The sequence below is a fragment of the Fukomys damarensis genome, unplaced genomic scaffold (assembly GCF_012274545.1).
Source record: "Fukomys damarensis isolate Sample0158 unplaced genomic scaffold, DMR_v1.0_HiC HiC_scaffold_31, whole genome shotgun sequence".
Taxonomy (NCBI): domain Eukaryota; kingdom Metazoa; phylum Chordata; class Mammalia; order Rodentia; family Bathyergidae; genus Fukomys; species Fukomys damarensis.
The window spans coordinates 1,511,521-1,525,342 of NW_022900943.1; the positions used below are offsets into that span (position 1 = coordinate 1,511,521).

At 45.3% G+C, this 13,822-nt stretch overlaps 1 protein-coding gene across 6 annotated transcripts in view; it reads left to right on the forward strand.

The window, feature by feature from the left end:
• Slc24a2 (solute carrier family 24 member 2) overlaps positions 1-13,822 on the forward strand; it is a 212,585-nt gene that overhangs the window by 181,529 nt on the left and 17,234 nt on the right. For all 6 annotated transcript variants that reach the window (XM_010630906.3, XM_033757744.1, XM_010630905.3 and 3 more), the window contains one exon: positions 12,801-12,944. In XM_010630906.3, coding sequence (XP_010629208.1) covers positions 12,801-12,944 — 144 coding nt within the window. The remainder of the gene's footprint in view (positions 1-12,800; positions 12,945-13,822) is intronic.

Below are 13,822 nucleotides of genomic sequence, written 5' to 3' on the forward strand. Positions count from 1 at the left end.
GTGCCGTGTTTAACAGGAAGATGGCTCTCTGATAGTGGTCAAGAAAGATCAGAAGAGAAAAGGCTGGAGCCAGGAGTCCGCTGAGACACTGCTCCGTGGGCCTGGGCTGGCCTGCAGACTGTTTCTGTAAGACCTGTGAGATGAGAATGAATTTTACATTTTTTAAAAAGAAGCAATAGCAACATATGTGACAGAGACCACATGGACCTCAAAGCTGGAAATATTTACTGTCTGGCCCTTTACAGGAAAAAACTGTCCGTCCCTAATATAGACCATCTGTGGTCTTGAAAGGGAAAGAACAAGGATGTTTCTGTGTACTGATCTGGAATGATCTTCAGTACATGTTGCTAAGTGAAAAAGGCAACACGCCAAATTTGACTTATACTATAGGGAAGTACAGCATACTGTGTTTATACGCTGAAGATGAAATCGGAAGGGAATAACCTGTATTTGCTTGGAACGCTACCAAAGAATCTGGTCTTGTGGAACTCTTCAGAACAGGGCCTGGCTATGGGCGCTTTGGTGAGAGTCTTCAGTGTACTCTGCTGTGGCTATGGATCTGGAGCCAGGTAACTGTGTCATGTATTCAAAAAAATTAACAATGATCGAAATAATAATGGGTTTTTAAATTAAAACAGAAGCAGTTCTGGAGTCCCTGGAGCTGACTTGGGGACCGACATGAGCTCAGACCCCAGCTCTGCTCGCCAGCTGTGTGACCGGCATCTCTGTGCTCCGCCCTCTCTGCAAAACAGGTGTGCACAGTAACACACCAGCCTTGCAGCATTGCCGGGAGGATCCGTTGCTCCTGGAAGTGTTCTGGACACTCGTGAGCGTAGGAGAACTTAATAAAAATCTCTCTTCAGTGGCTGTGAAGCAGCCCAGATGACAAGGCGTCAGGGCCTGTGGCGGTGGGTGGGTTTGAGAGCTGTGCTTGTGCCGGTGTGGAAAAGCCGTGCTAATGAACTGGTCCTAGGAGATGAGCACGAAGAGGAAGCTGTGGCTGATCCTGAGGTTTCTAGGCTGGAAAAATTGGGTGATGGGTACACTAGGTCTGTGGCTCCAGAATGTCTAAAAATGATGGGGTGCTGCAGGTCACCTGAAGCAGTTTCACAGAAAGAGTCAGTGCCTTTTTGTTTTGTGAGCTTGCTTGCTTTCTGAGTTGTGTTTTCATCAAGCTGCACTCTGAGTGAGGTGTGCATCCTGACGTTATTCATGGAAACTCTCACTGCCGGTATTCTCCTAAGGTTCAGCCTGTCTCCCTAATTAACCTGCTCTTTTGAAAACCCTATTTACAAGGAAACTAATCTCATACTGACACCTCATCCCGAGGTGTCTCCAGTACAGACTTTACACTGGCAGAGAGGGGCCTTTTAATGCTCTCATGGAGGAGCAAGCCCCAAGCAAAAGGGTTCTGCTTCGTTTATATATTCTGTGGACACAAGAAGTAACTTGACTTTGTAAACTGCTTAGTGCTAATTCTTTTCTCCCAAACTGTTAAATCACTGTTGCTGATAGAAGCAGAGACGTGATTCCGTGTACTCTTCTGTGGCTATGGATTTTGAGCTGCCGCTGAGAATATACTGACCTTCCCAAACTTTCAGTGGGGAGAACTTAAGTAGGTTTGAAAGACTTCTCAACAAAACATTCTCCCCCACCCAGAATCCACCATGTTCTTACATCCTAACTTTGCCAGTCCAGACAACAACCAGGTGATGGCACTTGCCCACCTGTGCTGTGGCTGCTACAGCAATGAGAGCCCCTAGATTCTGCTCCCAGCTGGAGGTGGAAGAAAAGGTCCCTTGCAATATTCTTGCATTCTGCAACCTGAAGATCTAACTTTTTAAAATTCTGTCCTATATTTTCATGCATCGCAAAATGGCTTTTTATATGTTGTTTCATTTCACCTCAGAGATTTCTCTCTGTTGCTAGGGAATTGTCCCTGCTTTGGTTGAGTCTTTTCTGACTCTTAAAAGGGCTAGGGATATAGCTCAGTGGCACCACACCTGCCTGGCAAGCACAAGGTCCTGTCAGATACGTGTACTTTCCGGCAAATGGATTTCTCTGAGAAAATTGCTTTTCTGGATGGATGGGTGACAGGTGGATGAGGAGAAGCAGAGTATGTACAAAATGTAGACTTGTTCTTATTTCCTCACTTTATAATTCAGATATTACTTTATCACATTAAGGTCTTCTTTTCCTTTTGGGACTCAGCTCTTGACTTCTTTCTTTCTCCCTAGTGTTGTCTTCCCCTAAATTCACTCGATTCTCAGAGACTTGCTTTCAGGAGAGCTCGTGCTGATAAAAATGGCTAAGTGTTATGTAACTAAGTAAAAGATAAGTGGAGAAAAGATGATGGAAGTGACTATGATTTTGAATTTCTCTTTAAAGAAGAATTAAGTGCTTTTTTAAAACAAAACCCTACTATTGAGATCTGAAGGTAGTTCTGGGAAAAAGGCACCATTATCAAGGTCTGTAGCTTAGTATAGATTGTCATTGTTTAAGGTTACTACTGTGATCCTAGGGCTCTTTTGAAAGTCTTCATAATAAAAGACTGTTGGGTCTGATAGGGATTTCCAGGATTTTCTGAGAGTGGTACCTGGAATCCATATTTTGTCTTTCCTTCTGAAATTTTGCCCTTACAGTGTTTTCAGGTGAGGTTTAACACAGTATTTGGGACCCCCAAACCCTCTGGTTACTTGGTGAGAAAGTAGCTTTTTTAGACGATGAAATATAACACCAGGTTCACTTTTGGGAAAGTTCAGGAAGAGCCTAGGGCTGCATTTCCCCTCCCATTAATTGAGATGATTCAATCTCTTAGAACATGAGTGGAGCGTAACACGAGGGTCTGACACCCAAGAAATGGAAGCATGAGAATGGGCTGTAGGTCTCCGACTCTGACACTCCTGGGTCACAAGGCCAGTGCTGAGGGGGGCCCAGCAGTGAGAGACGGGGCTTCAGGAGATTCTCCGTCAGGGCCCAAGCCATCTGAGAACTGTGATTGTCTTGGAACAGAAGCCCGTCACTGTCCATGAAAACCCAGCCTAAACTAGGAAGCAAGCAGGAATTCTGTTGTCCTGACTAGGCCTTAGCATGTAAGTCTCAGCACTAGGGGGGAAAATGTTTTCTCCTGTCAGTTTATATATATGCATTTTTAAGGAAAAATTAAGGATCCCTATTTTTTAATCTGATGACCTGGACAATTTACCAATGCTTAAGATGTATTCAAAGGCCTTTTTACTTATTTTTAAATGATTCTTGAATTTCTACCTAAATCTGAATATTGACAAAAAATTATACACTGTATGCACAGAGAATATGGCCATTAATGACACCATTTGTCATTTGTGCTCTCTGAGGAGTTGAGAGAGTGTAGTCATCATTCATATAAGACAGATTAAGGGCTCACTGCTAACGAAGAGCAGGAGGCTCCATTACCGTCCTGGAAAAATTCTAACAATATCACTAGTGCTTTGACTAATTAAAGTCAAGTTGATAAATGATGAAAATGATTTTTTAACGCTCTAATTAGTTTTTATGTTGACAAATTTTTTATGAATTACATCAAGAGGATGTACAAAGCCCATGAAAACTATACAGAACCCAGTTTACAATAACAATTCAGAAAGAAACCCACCTTGTCCACAGGCTGCACCTCAGAATCATTTGGGCAAAATAGAAAGTGAAGGAAAGCAATTGCTTTCCACCAGTCTCTCCCAGTGCTGTCTGCATCATTAGAAAACAGCTGCTGGGCTTCTTGGAAAGCTTGAGTCCAGACAGCTTCATCACTCCCAGCGAAAGATTTTGAAACCTTGATTTCAGTTCAGAGTCTTGCACAAGATTAAGTTGTTTTCAAGTTGTCATTGCTCTTTGAAACCTCGTTTTGTATTCAGTGCACTAAATGCTTGATGCAAGCATCTTTTCTATGTTTACAGCAAACCATATAGGAAGGGGTGAATTATTTCAAACCATGAGACAGGCAAGATGTATCACTTTTTTTAAAAATCTGTTTTCTACTGAAATGCTAGCTCTGTTGGTTCAGGAGGTCCACACAGAAGGCAAGACAAATGTCTCTGAAGACGCTCCTTCCAAAGCAGAGGATATTATTTTGTGGATAAGAGATAGGAACACAGAGGATAAAACAGAAAGCAGAGAAGAAAAGATGTTGATAGTAGAAAATGAATGCAAACACACCGAGAAACTAAGAGAACAAAAATAGATTGTACTAAGACTCAAAAAAATGAGTTAAAATACAGGCAATTAAAAATAAATTACACTGGGGCCGGGAATTTAGCTCAGTGGTTCTGCCACCTGCCTTGCAAATGCAAAGTTCCAAGACCAAGCTCCAGTTCCCCAAAAATTAAAAATTTAAAAATTTAAAATAAATTACACTGTACTAAGTAAGCATAATGATTTTTTTTTCAAAGCCACAAAAAAATCTCAAAAAACTAAATATCAGCCTGTACACACCTGTAATCCCCCTACCCTGGAGGCTGAGGCAGGAGGATCATGAATTTGGGCTGAGCCTGGGCAATTTCGCAGCTTAGCAAGATCCTGTATGAAAATAAAAAATAAGAAGACAGCTGTCTGGGCTCAATCTCCAGGATGGGGGCAGGGGAGGAGAGAGAGAGAGATCCACATGATCGTATTAGTACACTGGCCCTCCCATAACAAAATGCTTTGGAATGGATGACTTAACATTCTTTTTTTTTTGGTACCAGGGATCGAACTCAGGTCCTTGTGCTTGTAAGACAGGCGGCAGTGGCAACACTGAGCTAAATCCCTGGCCCTAAAGCTTAGAAATTTAAAATCAAGTTGTAGCAGATTCAGTCTCTGAACAAGGCTCTCTTCCTGGCTACAAATAACCACCTTCTCACTCACTATGTCTTCTCATGACCTTTCTCAGAGCATGTGCAGCCGGGGCAAAGGAAGGCGGCTAGGGAATCAGCAAGAGTGTGGATGAGCTTTCTGGCACCTCTTCTTAGAGGAAACTAATCCTCTGGGATCAGGGCCCCACCTTTATGACCTCATTTAACCTTAATTACTTCCATAGAGACCCCATCTCCAAATTCACTCACTGGATGGGGCGGGGTTTCCATCATCTGATCTAATAATTTTTTTCTTCAAGACTCTCCTGTTTGCATTGCTTTTTCAGAGGTTAGGCAAAGAAAGTTTATCCTTAGATTTATAGCCCCTTAGCAGAACTACACAAAAACTTGGTTTGCTTTGGAAGTGACTGACAGCACACTTTGTTTGGCAAATTGAAAACTACTGTTTCAGGGTCCCTGGAGTTCATTTTCCATGTATTACTTAGAAAATTTAAGTTCAGATGTTTGAATCTGTGAGACAAAAATGATCCACAACACATTCATTAATATTTTTATGGATCAATCTTTTCCGTGATCCAATTTCAACCGTAATGTTCTTATTTCTGTGACCTGCTGATGTAACAAAGGCCATTAGTGTGTTGATCCTACTAATTGGGCAGTACCTTTAGGGAAACTGGGGATGGGAAAGCTCACTGGTACTCATAGGTGGGATTTTATGGGCATCTCCCCTGCACAAAAGCCTGGGACTACTGCGGCTTACAAAATGAGGGTGTTCAGTGAAGTGTTTCTTGGGAAGCACCTTTTCTGTGCCCAACAGTTGTTGATTTCAGAGCCTTTCACCGTTTTTAAGGTGTGACTGAGCTATTGTTTTTAGCCCTGAACAAAACACAGAATCAAGGTGTCAAAATATTGTGAGCCTTAACCATCTGCTAAAGCTTAGCTTCTGGCAGAAAGCTGATTTAAAGCTTTCCTACTGGAATAGAATAGGATTTTCTCTCTAGGGCTATGGGATTTTCCCTTTCATCTATTTTACAAAGACCTTCTATTTATTCATATTACCTAAGAGAAGAAGAAATTAGCCAGTATCACTATATTAAACAGATATTCAATAAGTATTTGATTAGTAGACAGCAAAATCACTGCAATTTCCCAATTCATATTATATGACTGAGTTTTAGAATTTTAATGCTTATACTGTCATTGTAATTTACCTAGTCAAACTTCTTTTTCCTAGATGTCTTTGAAGAAATTATTTCCTGAATATTCTTAAAAATAATAACCAACATTTTATAAGCATTTACCAGATACATGAAAAACACTGTTGTAAGTTCTTTTCATGGATTATCTGTTAATTCTATCACTATAACAGTGTTGTAAAAGAACATTTTGGAACAGAATTCATATTTAAAACAGCCTTGTGCCCGACTTCCTATTTAATAAGAAACCACGGGACGAGTTCGGCGCGGTTAATCCCATCTCCTGCTGTCCCTTCGCCAGACAAGGCACTGTTGTGCACTGACAGATCCCCACACTCTCCTGGAGCAGGCACACACACCTTTTCACCAGTTCCCACGGAAACCTAACTGGGGAAATGAAACCTTCCACCTTCGTCAAAGAGGAGGGAGGAGGAGAGGAGAGGGCCCTGCCTCTAAAGATGGTTCCGTTTAGTGGAGCTCCTTCTTCCCAGGGGACTTCGCTGGCCTTCGAGCGTTCAGTGTTGGAGTCTGGAAGTAACCCATCTCCCATTCCAGCTCTTGCTAACGTTAGCTTCAGGAGAGTTTATTCCTGAGAAGGGCCTCGTCCATCTTCCGCAGTGCCCCCTAGATTTCCACAGTAGAAGCAGCCGCCGCAGGCTCATCCGGCCTTGGGAATGCAGGGTGACGTCAAACAAGGAGGCACATGGCAACCCTAGCCCTCCTCTGGGCTGCTGGCATGCTTGGCTGCCGCCTCCTGCCGCAGCCACCAAGTCATGCCTGTACTTTGTTCTTGGGCACAGATGCGAAAGAACAAGGCTTCTTTACCCTGAGCTAAATCTCCAGCCCTCTTCTTACCCTTTTAAAGAACTTGATATTCTCCTGTGCCTCAGTTGGCACCTGCATCTCACTTTTAAATGTGCACTTTGGAGAGACATCACAGTAGCTCCCCCTGCACACCACACATCTGCCCTGTGTGTCCGTCCCATCAGTGCAGCTGTGATGTTCTGTGACTCTGAGGAAAGGGGAAGAATGCAAGGTGCTGATGTTTCTCATCAACTTTCTAAAGAAATGTTGCCATCAAACCTCCAAAAATTGGTTTGGGCTCAAGAAAATCAAGAGAGAGGATATCAGTTAAATGCCAAGTGTTTGCTATAACTCGCTTTTTGAACAGTACGACGATAACTTATGACACAAAGCTGGGAAGCCTGGCATGATGGGCACGAAGCACATCCACACCTATCTGCTTAGGACTGAGGGAGGGAGGCAGGGTGGGGTGAGATAAGATCCTGAACCGGGACTCAGTCACCAAAGCCTGGCCTGGCGCTGTGACCTCCTTTCTGACCTTCTTTTAGCAGATCGCTTCATCAGGTGGGAGCCTGGCATCAGTGAGCTGGGCCCTTCCAACTCTGAGATTCTGGAGCTCCTTCCCGTGGAGGCCAAAGCTCCAATTCTAAATGGCTGCAGAGGTCTGCAGTTGCAGCTTGTCTTTTGTGACCTATTGGTGTCCACAGGTTGTGTCCAATAACAAGTTAGCACATGCCCCACATTAAAAGCTTTCCATGGTCCAGGGATTTGGCTCAGTGGTTCCACTGCCTTGACTAGAGGCAGTGAGGCGCACCAATGTTTTAGGGTAAATGAATTGTACTTTTATGTAGATATTTAAGAGCTGGCATTTATTTTTACCCAGAATCAAGACACACTGCCAAGCTCCCAGGTAAGAAAAGCCAGCACCCTTAAGTTCTGAAGTGAGACAGAAGTAAGAGCCACCCTGACCGCCCGAACTAAAACCCAGGCAAGCTGAGCAAAAGCAGATCCAGGCAGCCCTTGGAGGCCACTCCCTGCAGACCAGTAGTGTAGCCTCACAACCAGCCACACAGCTGAGCTTTCAGAGCTGCTCTGACACCGCCCAAGTTTTCATTTTCATTCTGACAGGAGAGAGTGCATTAGGAGAAGTGGGCTTACCCCAGGATCTCACAGACAAAAATGAGAAACTGAGTTGCTTCCAACCTCAAATAGATTTCTGGCTTCAGAGGCAACCTGGACTGGTGAGGGCAGCTCAGGGCTCCACTGGAGAATGAGTTGCTTCTTCTGGGATGAGCCGTCCACAGTGGAGAGGAGGTCAGAGAATAAGATGCATGCAGAAAAACTGAGTAAGAGCCCTGGGTGCTGGGCCATCGGGGACAGGCTGGGGCCCTCCATTTGCACTGCTGTTGTCAAACAAGAGTAAAACAAGTTGTGCAGCCCAGAGACTCCCTGGAGATGCTGTCTGCTGCCTGGAACCGTTCTCTTCTGTCTTCGTGGGTGTTTACAGACTTGCTCTGAAATCCCCAGGAAACAAAGCAAAAATGGAATAGAACCTGATTCACTGTGTCTCAGACTTGTTTTTGGTTTTTTTGTTTGTTTTTCCAGATTTGTTTTGTTTTGAGGTACTAGAGTTTGAGCTTGGGCCTTCACAATGAGCTACATCCAAGCTCTTTTTGTATTTTTTACTTTGAAACTAAGTCACTAAATTGCCCAGACTGGCCTCATACTCTCAGTCCTCCTGCCTCAGCCTCCCAGAATGCTATTATTCTAATATTTCTCAAAGGAAACATGGCTTTTGCTAGTGCTGAGATATGAGATTTCTCCTGAGTCCTCATAAAAAGAATACTCGATCAGCTAAAGTCTCCAAGGTGAGCAACCAAAACCAAAGTAATAGCAGCTGAAGAAGTAGAATTCTCAAGTTGGTATAGGAAGTCCATATGGGAAGACTTCTTCTTGATGGGTGTCAGGAACTCAGTTCCTTATGTATTGTTTCTGTACCTCATGATCCAAGATAGTTGCTTGTTCACCAGCCAAAATGTGTCCAAGTACACCCCTCACCCTTTAAAGATGCATCAAGGAAGTTATGGATACCTCTTGGATACCTCTGATGACACCCCTCTGGCAAGACTCTAGCCATGAGGCCACATCTTGCCACAGGGAAGGCTGAAAAATAGTGTTTCTTCCAGAAGTAGGTAAAAATGGAGATTGTTTATTAAACAGAAGGGCGGTATATGTTTGCTCAACCATCATTACAAAATACCATAGATATGGTGGCTTCAGAACACAAATTTATCTTCTAGCATTCTAGAGGCTAAAAGTCCAAGGTGTTGTCCAGCCTAGTTTCCTCTGATGACATTCCTCTTGTTTTGTAGCTGGTTGTCTCCTTGCTGTGACCTAATCTTCGTGGCCTTTCTCTGTGCCCCTGGGACCCCTGGCTTCTCTGTGTGTCCTAATCTCCACTTCTTATAAGGACACAGCCAGACTGAGTAGGACCCACCCTAATGGCCTCACTTCAATTTACCCCTTTATGACACTATCTCCAAATATAGTCACAATCTGGAGGGCTGGGGATTAGGGTTTCAACATATGAATTTGAAGGAGACAGATCGATTCGGTTCATATAGGCAGAAATAGATACTAGAGAGCCTCTGCTGCTGCTGCCTTCTTCCTGCCACACCATAGACTGTTTCTCCTGAGATGCCCTCTCTGCCCTGCCACCCTTCCTTGGAGCCAGCAGACTGTACACTGAAACCTCTACAATCTATGAGCCAAAATAAATCTTTCTTCCTTAAAAAAAGAAATAGATATTGGAAAATAATTAGAAATGTATCTCCACATAATCTGCCAGCATCCCTATAAGTGGATCAGTAGTGAGTTCTTTAGTCATCAGTTGTTTCCTATTTTAATTGCAAGACCCCGTTGCGAGAGAGTCCCAGAATTTAGCAGATGGCTTTGCACCTAAAGGTGCTCAGTAAAGACTATGAGTGATGATGTGACTGGCCAAGAAAGCACAGCCTTGGCAGAAGCAGGATTCCTGATTCCCTGCCACCTGTTCCTCCCACCATACTGCAAGGTTTGACAACCAGCACACCACCCACCACGTGGAAATCTAGAAACATGATTTTCATCTGATTCTCCATACCAGAGACTACGAGGCCCTACAGCAGCTGTGCCTGGCTCTGGTTTGCATAATTCCAGGGCTTCTGCAGGGACCCAACAGTCAGCAAACCACTTTAAGCCCTCTCAAGGTCACTGGAATTATTTTTGTGTCTCAGCTGTAGGCAGCCCACTGTAGTTTGCTTTATTTTGCTCTGTAGATACTCTTCCAAAGCTGCAGGAGGTAAGGCTGGCAAAGTCAAAGCCAGCAGGCCACAACTCTGGGAAAAACTGGAAACCTCAGTAGCCTCTTCCCTGGTGTTGAACTGCTAAACACATTGGCGTCCCCAGCCTGGGCAAAGGCAAAGTGGGCCCTCTACTTGGAAGAGTTGAGTTGCTTTTACTTTTGCTTCTCTAACCAGCTTGCAAACTGTTGCCCCTTGAGCGGGAATAAGATTTGACTTGGCAAGATGACAGAGGGATTTTCCTGGAGCATGCTGACGGCCTCTTAAGTCCACCCCAGGATTCCAGGATCCTGTACCTCCCCACAGAGAAGTACCCCCACAAGAGATTGCTTGCATAGCATAGGACATGGCTCTTCTCTGAGTCCTTTTCTGCCCTTGAAGCAGCCGCCTCAAATTCAACTTTTGGAAGCCTCACAATACAGCTAATTGTTTGTACTGGACAGTGAAGTGTTTAGAGCTTATGCATCGAAACAGACAATTATTTTCTGCTATTTGCTAGTGGCACTGCCTGCCTGGTGACTTTGGCAGATGGAGAAAGGAACTAATCCGTAGATTATAAGCAGAGGGATATTGATGAAATGTCACCATCTGCTAGTGCCATTAAAATGATATGAGTCAAAGAGTTGCTTTGGGGGTTTTTTCCTCTCAAAAAAGGTTAGCTTAAGAGTTTACAGAAAAGTTGCTAAACTATGAATGGCAGAGGGGACAGAGCAGAGAGACAGCGGCTGCCCAGTAAAGGGACGGAGCCTGATGACTCATCAGATGAGCTTGTGGGGCTTCAGGGAAGTGGAGTCTGCTGGATAAAAGCACTGTTTGTGAGAGGGGTGCTTATTGGGAGTGCTGCAGCTCCTCGGCTCTCTTCTGCCTGGTCTTGGCTCATTTGTGGCAGTGGGGTGTGATTCACTGGAGTCAGATACAGTGTCCTGTCTGCATTGGAACAGTTAGGATGCGCCCGTCGCCTTAACCTGAATTGGCCCATGACACAGATTATTCTCATGTCCGCCGGCACCTTGGGAGGCAAGCAAGCCCAGGGGGAATGAACAATTTTCTCTGTTGCTTCTCCTCCAAGGAGGTAGAGATGCTTGGCACAGGGACCAGAGCCCGCACACACCTGTACCTCCGCTGGGCGGGAGCCCTGGAGCTGGAGGAAGGAACCGTGAGGGACAAGCACATGCATTGTACCAGCACGGGGCAGGGCCACGTGAGGCCCTGGGGACAAAATACTCTGTGCCACCCCGCAATTCTGCTGGTGCAGCTGATCCTCTTCATCGCCTCACATTTGCTGTTTATCAGCTCTTACCACCAAGGACACTCACACCCAACCGGGAGAACCCCTCATGACCCGTCTTTTCTAACATGGCTCTGGGCGCTTTCCTAACCGTACTGTGTTTAATCTTCACTCATCTTCTGGAGAGAGGCAAAGTGTGGGTGAGGTGTGAGCACTGCAGACCCTCTGTCGGCCTGTCAGGTTTGCAGATACAGCCCGGCTGTGAATCCAGGCCCCACAAAGCATTGGCCTCCAGGGGGGACCTGGACCATCTGGCCTCAGCCTCCCCTCCTGCCACCCACTTGAGGACACAGTTGCTGGGGGTCATTGTGAGTGATGCTGGAAGCAACAGCAGCAGGGGACAGGAGCTTCTTGAAGCCTGGGCTGGATATTTCCATGGTCTCAAAAGGAAGCCTTGGTAGAAAAGTTCCTGTTGCTATTTTGAGATCTGGTGCTCTGTCCTGCTGCTGTGCTTTCACTTGTAAATAAGCAGGGAGGGGAGTGATGGATGGTGTCCACAGAGCTGTGCTGCAGGCTCACAGGCCCCATCTGACAGGGTGACCGTCACTCTGCCAGGCTGGAGTGCCTTCCGTGTCTTCCAGCTCTGTGGAAGCCGCGGGCCGCTGTGGCTGTCAGGCAGGACCCTCGCTGCTGAGTCAGACCGGGAATTTGCACCCTGGCTCAGGGTCCCACACAGGGTCAGTGTTGTGCTCAGCATTAGCCATCTGTTTCTCTGAGGACTGAGGAATGTGTGTTTGCACAATAAGCTTTGGCTGCAAGTAAAATAGTGTAAAATTCAACACGCTGATAAAGCAGATTAAAAACACATACCCATGCAAAAAAAAATTATTTTTATTTCTGGTCCAGGGGGAGGGAGTAGAGCCTCTAGATTATGGAATTGTTCCTCAGTGATTTTTATTTGCTGCCTAAAATCGACGCTCTACAAAACAAGATAAGATTTCAGTTTCATCAGTGCTCTCCCTCCCAGGAATTCTGAACCCCCAGTGTAGTCCACGGGAGGAGGAGACAGACAGACTTGTCTCTGTTGCTCGGCAGATACGATTTCTCATGACAGTTTCATGAATAGCAGCTATAGCCCATGTTGAGTAATCATTTGATGGAAGTGTGCTGAAGTGTGTTCAAGGGCAGAGAAGGAAGTTCTTCAGGGCTCACAGCTGGGTAGTTTCCCACTTGGTAGCAGACCAGCATCTCTTATAACCCTAAAAAGCATAGTAGAAAGCAGCTATGTGTCCCAGGAAAGATCCTGGTGAGTCTGGAGCTCTCAAGTCCTGCCTTGTGGTCTTTCTGCTTAGCCTGTGTCACTGTCTTCACTGTTGTGTGTTATGTTTGTGCTCTCATTCTACAGCAGGTCACAGATACAGCTGAGGAGGACGACGACCAACCCCTCAGCCTGGCCTGGCCTTCCAACGCCCGCAAGCAGGCCACATTCCTGATCGTCTTACCCATAGTGTTTCCTCTCTGGATCACCCTACCTGATGTTCGCAAGCCTGTAAGTAAAGTATTTTTGAAACAGGTGACTTGTAAAGTATGACTACCTAGCACAGTCTGTTCCTGTTTTTGTGAGGGGAGGGGAGGTGACAGGAGACCTGTGTATTCTTATGTATGTGGACGCAGTCCTAGTGTTGGTTCAGGCTGTCAAGCTGCGTAACACCTGCCTAAAGTGGTATGAAACAGCCATGGGTCCTGCAGCCCGGAAACTGGAGGAGAACACACTAAGTTGGAGGGGTCTCTGCTCCAGTGTCACCTCAGCTGGGAAGACCTGAAAGGCTGGAGTGACTCATGCCTGGGACTACAGCCATCTGGATGGTTCTGGACCTGGTAAGAATCATTCCGAGCTGGGGTTGTCTACCTCTGCCCTGTGTGTGGTCTCTTCATGTGACTTCCTGCTTCCCCACAGCATGGTGGCCTCAGGACTGTCAGATGTCTTATGTAAGAGGTGAGCGTTCCAAGAGTGAGCCTTCCAATGGGAAAAGGAAGAGGCTGCATGGTCTTGATAGCCTAGTGTCAGGAATTTCATAGAGTCACTTCTGCTCTGTTCTACTGGCCAAAGCAGTCAAAAACCAAATGCTTCCATAGAATACATCGTGTCACACAGCATATGACTGTCTTGATAGGAAGAGTGTCAGAGTTTTCAGCCACATTTTAAAACCACCACAGTGATTATCTCTGGGAAAAGCAACTAGAGGGTCTGAAAAGGAGAATGATTCAGTTTTCTTTGAATCTTCCTTTAGTATATATATGGATTATTCATTTAATTCAAAATTTAATTTGGGCCGGGGATTTAGATCAGTGGTGCCGAGCCTGCCTCGCAAGCAAAAGGTCCCGAGTTTGATCCTCAGTAACAAAAAAAAAAAAAAAAAAATTTTT